The 13420-nt window shown below is 45.2% G+C and overlaps 1 protein-coding gene across 4 annotated transcripts in view; it reads right to left on the bottom strand.

The window, feature by feature from the left end:
* Cflar (CASP8 and FADD like apoptosis regulator) overlaps nt 1-13420 on the bottom strand; it is a 64912-nt gene that overhangs the window by 44603 nt on the left and 6889 nt on the right. For all 4 annotated transcript variants that reach the window (XR_002476963.2, XM_021652178.2, XM_060368405.1 and 1 more), the window contains exon 3: nt 712-1138. Coding sequence is in view for 3 of the 4 variants with exons in the window: in XM_021652178.2 (XP_021507853.1) it covers nt 712-1007 (296 nt within the window). In the remaining variant the exon portion in view is untranslated. The remainder of the gene's footprint in view (nt 1-711; nt 1139-13420) is intronic.

The following is a 13420-nucleotide window of genomic DNA, read 5'->3' as shown; positions in this document are numbered from 1 at the left end:
AAGGGTCTCTGACAGTTGGCCCAGCTTTAACCAGAAGGGTAGTTCGTGGAAGAAAGGTCTGTCTTGAGCTCCTCAGTGCCAGAAAGAGAAGTACAAGAAGGAACACTGCAATAGGAACCACCCCACCGCACTTCCTTGCCTAGCCAGGGCAAGGGCGGAGAAGATTTAGAAAGGGTCACAGTTCTATGAAGGCAGGAAGTTTACTCAGGCTTGGTATTTCCTTTCTCAGTACCAGAAATTTTCAAAGCATTACAGCTCCTGCACCATTGGTGGCTGGCAAGAGAGCATGACACTATACTTCCTTCTTCCTTCTTCCTTCTGTTCTTTGGGCAAGCATACACCATCTGCTCTGTCCACCTCCAGTACGATCTTTTTCCCAGTTGCTTACCCGTTAAACAGCCTTTTTTTTTTTTTTTTTTTTTTAATTCAAACAAGCTATGATTCCACATCTGAGGCAAGAGGATTACTGAGTTGGAGGCCCAGCCTGGGCAACACGGTAATTTCTAAGCTAGCCTGGGCTATAACAGGCTACTAAAGAACAATGCAAAGCAAACAAACAAACAAACAGAATCCAGAGACGCCAGGTAGTGGTATGACAGGTAGCCCGGCCAGAGGCAAGAGGACGCGATGGGGTTCTTCTCACTGCCCTCAGCATCCACACCACCCATCTCCCCTCCCCCAGTGCATCCTGGGCTGGAGCTGGTGAGTTACCTATAATCAGAAACAAGGTGAGGGTTTCTGCTCAAGTGAGCCTCCACAGTCGCTTTGTCAGTCTTCAGAATCCTCTTGAGCAGGTCAAAGCGCCTCACTCTGTAGAGCAGTTCAGCCAAGGCAGCGAAAGACAGCAGGCCTCTCTCACTCAAGCTCCCTAGGAGGTCCCTGACATTAGGTGGAGCCAGGTTTTCGGCCACATCTCTACATAAGAAGAGCATCATCTCCTTCTCTTCCTCGTCAAGACACTCTTCCACCTGGTGAATGACCTCGGCGGACACAGGACCCAGCGCCATGCTCAGCAACTCGGCAGCCAAGCTCTCACCCGGCTTCCATCCACTCAGCAGGGTTCCTCGAACCGTGAGAAGCCGACACCATCTCTGCAGGCTTTCTTCATTGCCTTCAGAGTTCTTGCAATAGAGGCACTCTGTGATGAGAGAACGCTTTTAGTCCTCTTATCAAAACACTTAACGCCTGGGAGTCAAAGCACAGGGTGTTCCTTTCCTACTGCTCTCCCTCAGTGGTAAGATTTGAGTCTCCCTTTTAAGTCACCAGAAAGAGAAGCTCAGGAGACAGAGTCAGAGACTGACACCAAAAGCCAAGAGGCACAGAAGAAAACCCAGACAGTCAAGGAAATGAAATTGAAGACAAAAATCATGTCCAAAAAATCCCACATGGTTTAGTGAGAATGTAAAGTACCAGAGGGGAAATCACTGCTGGGTGCTAATGACTAATGATGAAGTTACGATGACAGGCCTCATGGAAGGGGGAAAAAAAGTCCAGTAAGCAGCTGACTTGAGAAACTTGTCACAGGTTACCGCCCACTCTCCTAGGCCCCACGAAAGCGTCCTAAACAAATGAACAAGAGGTTTCTGTCCTCTCCCCGCTCCCCTTCCCCAGTTGCTCTCTCACTCTTACACCCCTCGCTCACATCAGTACATGCTGCTGTGCCCCCCCACCCTTGCTCACAACTTCATCACGAATGCCCACCATGAATGCCTGCCGGTGGGGCCGGATGAATAGCTTTGTGGGTTCTGATTAGGTCCTCCAACCTTGAGCTCCAGGAATGTACCAGATCCAATCCTCACTACACTGCTCACAGCAGCAACGGCCATCAAAACGCTCACTGGTATCAATGGACGGAGCTGGAAGGCTTGGCAGGAGCAAGCTTCCGGGGAGAGCTGCTGAGATGTCCAGCTCCAGGCAAGACTGTATACTGTCAACCTCTTCTATCAGACTGAGCAGTTCTAAACTTTAGGCTACAAAGGATAACCACTGACTATTCTTTTGGTTTTAACTTTAAGATACATTTATTTGTTTGTGTGTGTGTAGGCAGGGAATGGGTTTCTGGGCATGCCACATACAACTGGAGGTCAGAGGCCAACTCTCAGGAGTCAGTCCTCTCCTTTTACATGGGTCCCGGGGATTGAATTCAGATCATCAATCTTGGCAACAAGCACCTTTATCCACTGAGCCATCTTGCCAGCCCTTATACATGAGACCTTGTCCCTGAGCAAAAAACAAAGAAACCACTCTGATCTCAAAGGAAAAAAACAAAAACAAAAACAAACCAGAAACATAATCCAACTCTTAGTTGATAATGGTTTCACATATTTTGTATAATGATATTTAAGTATTTATCTAAGATTGGTATGTCAATCTAAACACCCATTTACTCCAAACTTAAATAGAACTACTTATAGCTAAAGGAATGAAACTTACAAGAATCATCTTTCAATGTAGCGAAAGCAGTGCTCAGAAGACTTAAGAAAAAAGTCTCCATACCAGATGCATGTCTCTCAGATGTCAAGAGCCTGCATGCCATTCACAGAACAGCGCTGCCAGTGCCTGTGACAAGAAGGCAACATCCTTTCCCATTCCCTAGAAGCCGTGACATTCTTAGCAAGCGCTATTATACATTAACCTCTGAAATAGTCACATGTACAACAAGAGGTAAGGGGGAAAACAAAACGAGGTCACGAAACATAAGAGCGAGAAACAGTACCCAAAGTCTCCAGACATTCTTGAAAAAGAACCAGACAAAACTACAAAACTAGTAGAAACAAAGGCAGTCATCTGACTGGGGTGGCTCATCCGGAGTTAACCCAGGGCAGCTTCTGTCAGGTCTCCCCTACGACGGTCAGGCCCACAGTACCTTCCGCCAGCCACCAACACTCCGTAAGAGCACGGCTGAGCTATCTCCCGCTGCGCTCCCACCCAAATACCGGTTACTCAGGGGAGCCTCCGGTAGGGTAAGAAAATATCAGAAGGAAAAATAGGGATCCCCGAGCAGAGCCAGGCCACCGCAACGCAGCAAATCTCTGTGTCTGGAAGCTGGTGTCACCATGGGCCACTCTCTATGGCTGTGGGCTCTGGACATGTGACAGAGAAAAAGCACAGAAATAAGGGGTTTAAGCAGGATCAAAATAGTCACTCTCTTGTTGGGGTTTTTTTTTCTTTGTTACGCCCAGGCCATGAAATTATCATAAAAAGTTCCCCAAAAGACTAGAAAAGTCAACAAAGCCTTCTGAAGCAAAAGCCCTTCAGAAGATCCCCTTCCTAACAAAGACAAAGGATTTCTTTCTCTCTCTTTCTTTCTTTCTTCTTTCTTTCTTTCCCTCCTTCCTTCCTTCCTTTCTTTTTCTTTCTCGTGTGTGTATGTGTGTGTGTGTGTGTGTGTGTGAAGCAGGACCTTGCTCAGGCTAGCCTCAAACTCATGGCAATCCTCCTGTCTGAGGCTCTGGAGTGCTGAGATTATAGATCTGCATTATCATATCCAGCTGGCAAACAGATCCTCTGCTGGAGAAAAACTCATGCATCAGTTAGTTTCAGTGAAATTAAAACCCTTGGGTGGCAGGGATGGCTCCACAGTAAAGACCATTTTCTACTAGAAGCCTGGGGTTTGGCTCCCAGCACTCACAAGGTAATTTACCACCTTCCCTTACTCCAGTTCCAAGGAATCTAGTGCCCTCTTCTGGCTTCTTTGGGCACTGCATGCATACAGTGCACATACATAACATGCAGAGCCAAACACTCATACACATAAAATAAAAATATATAAACCTTTTAAAAGTTAAAATCACCATAAGAATAGACAAGGCAAACAGAATTCACATCCTACATCTAAAGGTCTACAAGAGTCTAAAAGGGTAAGGGGCCTTCCGGCGGTCTGTAGGCCACATCAGCACTTATGCATGGCAAATTTGTTCTCCAAGGGCCATTTGATGATGTCTGCTTCTGGTCATCAACCTCTAGTGGTAGCTTGGTATCTGGGAGACCGAGGCTAGGATGCTGTTAAACATCCCTCAATCTCCCATCTCGCTGGGATCAAAAATTATGCAACGCCCCCATGACCACAGTACTGAGGCTGAAAAAAACTAAAATTTCAGTTTCCAAACTTACTAAGTCTTTCTGCAACTTACTAGTGTTTTCTAACTTAACAGCACCATAGCCAGAGACTGTGATGTGAGCTACGCTGATCCTCACCTCTTCGAGGCTTTGCATTCTGTGGTGCTGCACACTTGTGACCCAATGCTAAGGGGAGAGAGACCAGGGATGCCTGCACTCACAGGCCAGCAGCCTGGCCTATTCTGAGAATTCCACGCCAATAAGAAACCATCTGTGGCCCCCTCAAAAGTGCTGATTAATCTGAACAAAACAAAACTCTGGCTACAGTGTACATAGAAATGTAGCATGAAGCAGAGAAACCTCTGCTCAAATACACGGTTGTAGAAAATTAAGAAAAATTATAGTGAGCCAAAAAGTTTTAAAAGTGCAGTGCTGATCATTTAAAGTTTACTGTATATTATCACGCAGATACCAAACAGGTAGAAAGAGCCAAACAAAAGTTATGCAAGCCCTTAATGGAAAAAAAAAAAACATGAATTATTAAAAAGATATTACTAAAGACCCAGATAAATGGAGAGCCATACTTTATTCATGAGGAGGAAGATTCGGTATAACAAAAATACTACCTCTTGGGGCTGGAGAGATGGCTCAGAGGTTAAAAGCCCTGTCTACTCTTCCAGAAGACGTGGGTTCAATTCCCGGCATGCACATGGTGGCTCATAGTCCACTGTAACTCCAGTTCCAGGGGACCTGAAGGATCTGACCCACTCCTCTGGCCTCCACAGGCACCAGGTAATACGCATGGTGCACACATACATGCAAGCAAAACACCCATACACTCCCCCCCCCAAAAAAAAACATTGGTGAGTAGATTAGAAGTAAGAGAGTTATCAGGCAGCAGCAATTTAGAATCAGTGGAAGGGTAATTATGAGGGGGAAAAGAAGAGAGCACTGTGCTTTCTGACGTGTTACAAGAATTCCCTCAAGATTCAAGCTTGAGCCTGAATATGAATGTTAATACTCAACAGTTTACTGAAGGGCAAAGCCAAGACAGTAAAACAGCAAAGGAAAGAGCATAATCAAACAAATATGTGTGATGACATGGACAATAAGATTTCCCATGTAGAAACAGCAACACTGACAAACCAAATGCTGGGTTAGTGAGAGATCAAAGTTTTGGAATCTATGATAAATATAAAAATATAAACAAATAAATAAATAAATAAATAAAAAGTCTATAAGGTAGCAACAAACGGGAGAAGTGTGAATTTCAAAAAGATACCCTTTAAAACAGCAACAACACCTCACATTTAGTAATAAATCATTTAAAAGAGAAACAATGAAACTTGAAGAGTTAAGCAGATAGCTGAAGATACATGCCATAAGCTCTGTATGTGTGTGTGTGTACAGGCACACATGAATATGTGTGCATGTGTGTGTGTAGAGGCTCGGGTATTCTTCAAGCATCATCCATCTTGATTTTTTGAGGCACAGATGGTTTCTCAGTGGCCTGGAATTCTCAGAATAGGCCAGGCTGGCTGGCCAGTGAGTTCAGGCATCCCCTGGTCTCTGTCTTCTCAGCACTGGGGTCACAGGCGTGCAGTACCACAGAATGCAAAACCTCAGAGAAGGAGGATCACGTCACAGTCTCTGGTCATGGTGCCATTAAGTTAGAAAACACTGGTAAGTCACAAAGAGACTTGGTAAATTTGGGAACCAAAATGTTTGTTTCTGTCTATTCTGTACTGAGCCTTTACCAAGCACAAGTTCTATAGGAAAGAAAAACAGGTATAGGAAGCACGCACCACGGAGAAACTTTCTGAACTTCCTCTCTATGTATGTAGATGGGCGGACCTTAGAAGAAGACCTAAAGGCTTCCCAAAGTTATACCCCAAGGATGGGCCAGATTTTACTGATCTGTTCAATGATGGAGTAGGTACTGCAGTAGCTGTAGGTTTTTTGCTCTATTTCTTTTGAAACAAGAGCCCTATGTAGCCCAGGCTGGCCTCAAACATGCTATTTTGCAAAGGATATCATTGATCCTCCTGAACTGAGATAACAGGGTCATGCCTGTACACCAGGGGTTTTAGTTTGTTTGTTTGTTTGTTTTGATATTTGTCTGAGACAGGATCTCACTATGTAGCTCTGAGCTTGATCTCACCGTATAGATCCGGCTGGCCTTGAACTCACAGAGATCAGCCTGCCTCTGCCTCCCTAGTACCTGCTTTTAAGCAGCGCTGGTGACTGACCCCAGGCTTTGTGCCTGCTAAGGAAGCACTGGAGCAATGGAGTCACATTCCACCATCTTTTAAGCTCAATAAACGGACTCAGGTCATGGGCATCTGTCACCCACCTCTGAGGACTCCATCCAGAGCTCCACATATGTCTTCTGCAGTCTCTCTCTCCTCACTCCTGAGGGAGGCACAGGACTAGCCACGCTCAGATTCCTCCCTGCTTTTCAATACCCAGTCTTGGCTGATCAACTTCCCATCACTTAGCTCCGGCCCTCTGTTCAAACCGTACAGCTTCTATAGCTGGGCAGAACCTGTGTGTGGGCTTTTCCTAGATTCTAAAGGAATCTCCCTTTTCTTCTGAGGAAATTCTCACTCACGGTCCCCCCTTCTTGTCCACACCTACATATTTTCTCATCTGGTGCACACAGTCTTTAACCTTGTCAACCAGAGTACCGAAAAACTAAAACTGGTCTCAGTTTCATTTCCAAAAAAAATCACGAGGCCATCACAATAACTGCTCAAAATAGCAACAAAAAGGCTCCGAAATGGAGACAGGTCTGGAGACTGAATCACTCGCTCCAGGCATTTCAGCGGGAATGCACTTGATACTGACATTTCCAAAACTGCTGAGGACTAAAGAAGGAAGCGCTAGGGTGAAGATCTTGCAAGAGAAGCTGGGGCCCAGACTGGGCAGAGGCAGTGTAGTGGTCAAACACTGTTTAGACACCAGCACCTGACTCAGAGCCGCCACTCAGAATGCAAGGGACAAACGAATGAGTTACATGTAACAGTACTGGGAAATTATCTCACTTCCTTTTTTTTTTCTTTTTTTAAACCCCCGAGACAGGGTTTCTTTGTGTAGCCCTGGCTGTCCTGGAACTCATTCTGTAGACCAGGCTGGCCTCAGAAATCCACCTGCCTCTTCCTCCTGGGTACTGGAATGAAAAGGACTGCGCCACCACCACCTGCTTTCATTTACTTTTCTCTGTACTGGACCTGAAACCAAATTCTCTGGCCAGAATCTTAAATTCCCTCACTTTTTGCCTCCTGACATCCATCCCTGCACACCTCAGGCAAGCAAACAAACCAGGCAGCCTGGCTAACTAACAGGCTTCAGCTTTAGTGCCAAAGTTCCTACATCTCAGGAAATAGTCTGTCCTGGGCAAACTAGAATGGCTGGTCACCCTGTACCCCATTTTCAGATCCTGAGTCTCTTCCACTTACAACTAGAGTAGCAAAAAGCTGAAGGGGAGAGGATCAGCGAAAACTAAGGAGTATGAAGAAAACATGTGGAAACCTCCTATTTTGTAAGCTAATTAAAACACACAATTTTAAAAGCGTTTTAATAGATGCTCAGAAGAATAATTCTTCTCTTAGAAGCCAGACGCTAATGTCTATGTTATAAAATATGTAATTAACACACACAGGGGTAGGGGTTGAAATGGCTCAGTTTTGAGTAAAGGTGCCTGTCACCTAGCCTGAGAATTTGGGCTTGATCCCCAGGACCCACTACCCCCTGGGGATTGAGGACTGATCCCCTTTGAGTTTTCCTGACCTCCACAAAAGCACCTTAATACATGTACACACACATTAATAGTTGATTGATTGATTGATTAAACAGAATAGGCAGCTGGGCATGGTGGCACTCGACTGTAATCACAGTACTTGGGGAGGCAGAGGCAGGCAGAACTCTGTGACTTAGAGGCCAGCCTGGTCTACAAAAAGAGTCCAGGACAGCCAAGGCCCCACAGAGAAACCCTGTCTCCAAAAAGCAAAAACAAAAACAAGAAAACCAGAATAGGAGGAAGCTGAGGAAGGAAGTCGCTCAGACAGCACAGAGCTGCTGCCCTTCTTCCAGTGCTGTTGTCGGCATCTGCTGGACAGGACTCTGGTTAGCCTCTTTTCACACCCCCAGGAGAAACAGCTTAGGTGTCAAAGGATGAGATAAATTTATAGCATGTCATAACATACATGTGTGTGTGTGTGTGTACCACTGAATACCAGTCAGCCTCAAAAAGAGAAGATTCTGCCATTTACCACATGGATGCGATGAAAGGAAATTATGTGAAATAAAACAAGAGAAACATAGACTCTAATTTAAGAAGAAAAAAAGGTCACACATATGGAGGTGGGGAATAAACAGTGGTTACTGGGCCCAGGGTGAGGCAGGAAATGGGGAGATCCGAGGTCAAAGGATATGAAGTGACAAACAGGCAGGCTGAGCAATCGAGGGGCTGAACTACTCCCCAAGGGTACTAGAGTCAGCTAATTGTTCTCAGGATTTTTTTGCTCTAAGTGTTTCGTGCTGGAATTTATTTTTTCCTGAAAGTGTGTTGGATCTAGGATTTCTGCTGAGTAGATTCAGAGCTCCTCTCCCCACAGGGCGGGAAATGGGTAGCTAAGTCAGAAAGTGGACCCGTCCATCTGTCCCTCTGTGCAGGCATTTACTACCTGTAACTACCTTAACAGGTCATGTACACGACAGAGTAAGTAAATGAAAAGAAGTCTTCGTTCTCCATGCATCTGCTCTACTCCACCAGATACCTTTATTTTCTCCTTAAACCCTTCCCTTCTCAGACCTCTCTCCGCTATTTCTATCTGGCCCATCTCTGACCATCCTACCTTTCCCAGGATGCTCTTGTGCCTGCTCCTTAAATGATTCCTTTGTCCCCTGGCCGATCAAAAACTTGCAGAAGTTCGGGTTCATGCTTGAAATTCTCTCCATGCAAACCCTTCAGTGACAGCTCTTGTCCCACCACGGATCGCAGTACTGTCTGCACAAGACCAGTCATGAGCTGATGTCTGCCCTCACCTCAATACACACACTGCACTTTCAGCCTTAATCAAACCCCAACGAGTTGTCTGCCATGAGCATCTGCCTCGATTCTACTTTTCCACCTATCTGCACAGCAAACCCCTTCACTTGCAGTCCCAGCTGAAGCCCACCTACCTTGCCAGCCTCTCCTGGAAGGGCAGCAACTGCTTTGCACCTTCCTGCCCTGCAGACAAGCCTCCAGTCCATCACTTCACACAGCCCTCCGCACCTAGAGTTACCTTCAACAGGTGACAGTAAAACGCAGCAACTTTGGTCAGACATCTCAACCCTGTCTCACTGAATGTCAAGTGCCTTCCGTCCACCTTGTGTTCAAAATACAAAAATGTTCCCGTCAGCCACACAGCAGCCAGGATGGCTAGTTAGCTTCCTCAGGACATATTTGATCTGTTATCTGCCCTGCCTTCCACCTGAAGCAAGGAGAGGGCATAGAAACCCAGCAAAGTCATCTCCAGGAGGCCAGTGAGAAAACAAATGTAATGTGTCAGCAAAAGTACAAGCCAGGTAGGTCACGTTAAGCCTAACTTGCCAGAGGCAGAAAGCAACATGCCAACTTGCAACTTCCCAGCACCCAAGCAGCAGTCATGAGACAAGAACATGAAGTACTGAAAAGCCTCACCCCACAGTTTCCTAGAGCATGATGGAGGAGCTGCGAGATTCTGAACAAAACAGTGTGGCCATCACCCAGAGCTCTGTGCACCTACCTTGAAGGTCCCAAAGCCCATCTTTCCATTGGTGCACAGGACCCACAGATGGTGACAAGTAGAAGAGCTAATACAATAAACTGACCTTTCCTTTGTGAGTGTTTTAAATGCCGGTATACCTCAAATGCCAATTTCCACCCTTCTCAAATTAGTCAGAGGAGGATGTGCAATGGTCATCTTGTGACTCCTGGTTAGTGTGTCCTGCAGACATGCACTGAAAACACAGTATAGTAGACCGTTGGCTGGGGTGCAATAAGGAATGCATGCTCATTTGGAATGTTGCTGTCTGCAGTGATTTATCAGTGATAAAACATGCACTAAAAACTGTGTGGCTTCGCAAGCAACACATTTCATTAACACAAATGATATTGCCCCACAGTAAACGGTCCCAATTATAAAATGACACAAAAGCAGGACGTATGTTTTATACAGTTCTTTGATGAAACTGCTTTGCAGGTGTCCCTCCCAAGGTAAGAGAATCGCTAAGTGGGGTCTTTAAAGCCAGGCGACACAGACCTGTAATCCCAGCTACTCGGGAAGTAGCAGAAGAACTGAAGGCTCAACACAAGACTGCTCAGCGAGTTCAAGGCCAGCCTGGGCAACTTAGTGAGACCATCTCAAAGAGTAGAACCAGAGCTCGGGATGTAGCTCAGTGGCAAAGTACTTGTTCAGTGTGTGCAAGGGCCCAAATTCAGTCCTTAGTACCACAAATAAATGAAGTGGGGACTTTAAGAAGGGGTTGGAATCAGGCATTGAGGCACATGCCTAGAATCCCAGTATTTGGAAGAGGAGGCAGACCTTCCAGCTGGATCCAGAAACATGAATAGAGTCACCAGGATCAATGAAATTGAATCCAATTGATGGCGTGACCTTCTCCATCTTAACCAAAATTACATTTTTGCTGGGACAAACTTTTTCCACTGTGCATATGGAATTGTCCATAAGCCAATTCCAAATACCTCCATGTTCTCCAACACTTTTTCTACCTCTTTGTACTTGCCTCCACTCAGAAATCTCCCCCGCCCCTCTCAGCATCACGCTGAAATTCTGCATCTTTCAAGCTTTCTTCCATAGCTTGTCCTGGTCCCCACACTGGGTCATTGAGTCCTGCTTCATAGCAGTTCGTACTGTCTTCAGGCATTTATTTTGTGCTGTGCATGAGTTGCTCCACCTTCAGTGCTGTGTGTGGTAGGCGCTAGGCAGGCCTGTCAGGCTCAGATAACCCATGGCTACACAGCTGTGGCAGATAGGCACACACAGAATGTCCACCTGTCCCTCTGCAACCTACACTGAAGCAAGATGGAAATGGCGGCATGATGGGATATCACCCCTGGAGCCTGGACATAGAGCTTGTGAATGTTCTATGTTGAATGAAGTAATGACAGGGCTGGTTCTAAGAGGCTGGGTATGCTCTTAGGCAGAACCGCCTGTGAGATTCACCTTAAATGGCAAGACAGTGTCTCCAGCCAAACGCACCAAATATCCTCTAGCCTCTCAGTAAAGGTGAACCAATTCTCAGTACATTTCGATGAAGAATGTACCCTCTGTATTTACTCTAGAACTGGCTGTCATTTCTAAGACTCTTAAATTTATGTGCCAGTCTTCATTCGTCCAATCTCAAACCAAATTTTCTATATGTGGATTAGTTCCAGGATAGATTCAAAAGTGTCTAAAAATTGTTTTGTTTTCTGAGACAGGGTCTCTCTACATAGCCCTGACAGTCCTGGAACTCATTATTTAGACCAGGCTGGCCTCAAACTCATGAGAACCGCCTGCTTCTGCCTCCCAAGTGCTGGGAATAAAAGGCATGAACCACCATGCCAGCAAAAGGTGCCTAAAATTTAAAGTTATTTTTTTCCAAATACGACAGCAGTCTAATATCCCTGGTACTTCTATCTTGCATGCAATGGTGTCAGTTAAAAATATAATCACCCATGAACTGTTGCAATATTCACCCGCTTTGTTCGGGAAAGCCACAGGACAAAGATTTGCTGTATTCGTAAATTACAAAGCTTCAATTTCCTTGGCAGAAAAAGACAACAGGCCAAACTGCTTGGTTTAAGCAAGACTTCAAATTTTAATGTTTTGGTAAACATTCTGAGTTCAGAGACTGAATCTCATTTCTAAGCCGTACAATGAAGGGTGGCCGGGTCTCGTCTTTTGTTATCATTGCTGTAGGTCTCTAAACCATCTGATGTGGATCGTAGGAGAACGGGGTGTATATTTTCATGTAACAGCCGTCAGGAAGAACCACATTCTTTCTCAAATTCTGGTAAGATACACATACAAATCCAGCACTCAGGCAGAACAACAGTGAATTCAAGCCAGTCTGGGCTGGCTAAATACTGATACAGCCTTTGGAAAATAAAACAAATGCCGAGAGGCGGTGGTGCATGCCTTTGATTCCAGCACTCAGGGGACCAGAGACAGGTGGATCTCTGTCAGTTCGAGGCCAGCCTGGTCTACAAAGGGAGTTCTAGGGCAGCCAGGTCTACAAAGAGAAACCCTGTCTGAAAGATAAAACAAATTAAATAAAACAAACAAAGTCAAGAAATAACCCTAAATACCTGAGAGAACTCGGCTCAATATTTAGTTGATTTGAAGCTTGGCTTGGCTTGATTTAAAATTTCAGCCAGGATAAATTTGATCAGTTACAAAACTGTTGGAGGTTGGTCTGATGCTAGTTACTGGCCCTCTGTGTAAACCTGCCTAAGTCATCATACCTGATTGGCTAATTAAACAGCCTATACCTGGGCAGGGCAGAAAGGGGTAGGTGTGGCTAAGGTTCCGAGGCTTTGGAGAATCCCATGAGGAATCAGGGGAAAGAGAGATGGATGGGAAGAGAGGAAAGAGGAGAATGCCATGATGGGTTAAACCTCGTGGGGGTGGGAGGCAGGACTCCAGTAATGGCATGAAAAGGCACAGAGGAATAAAAGCAAGTATTTATAAGATTATGGAAGGAAGACAGGGCGGTTAAGGAGGTTGACGTTGGATTGGGGCTGGGAGATGGATGGTGAAGTGATTCGGATAGCGTAGGTAGGAGTAAATAAGGCAATTATAAAATCTAACAGGTGTCTGTCTGTGAGAGTGGGATAAATAATACCTCCGTGATAATCACCGGGCTAACGATAAACATTATATAGCCCAACACCCATTTTATTTTTAGCTTACTACAACATACAAAGACTCTCAAGACTGGCTCCTCAGGAGACAGATCAGTTCAAAAACTAAAATCATACTATAATGATGACGATATAAAGTCTCTAAAATTCCCTTCAATATAGAATTTTTTTCTAATTATTAAAAAGTTCTCTTTGTTTTAAGAAACCCTGCAGCAAGCCAGGAGGCAGCCCTCCTCCATGGTTCCTGCATCAGTTCCTGCCTCCAGGTTCCTGTCATCCCTGAGTTCCTGCCCTCACTGCTTTTGAAGATGAACTGTTACACAGAACTGTGAGTAAAATAAACAGTTCCCTCCACAAGTTCAAAACAAAACAAAAACTCTGAAATGGACAAAATAATAGAGAAAATAAAATAAAAACTGCCCAGCTGCTTCCTCTGATTTCTCACCTATCTGATTCTTTAAGATTCTC

Source organism: Meriones unguiculatus, chromosome 15, assembly GCF_030254825.1.
Source record: "Meriones unguiculatus strain TT.TT164.6M chromosome 15, Bangor_MerUng_6.1, whole genome shotgun sequence".
Taxonomy (NCBI): Eukaryota; Metazoa; Chordata; class Mammalia; order Rodentia; family Muridae; genus Meriones; species Meriones unguiculatus.
The sequence above is the reverse complement of the archived record's forward strand: the minus strand, read 5'-3'. Positions and strand labels throughout refer to the sequence as shown.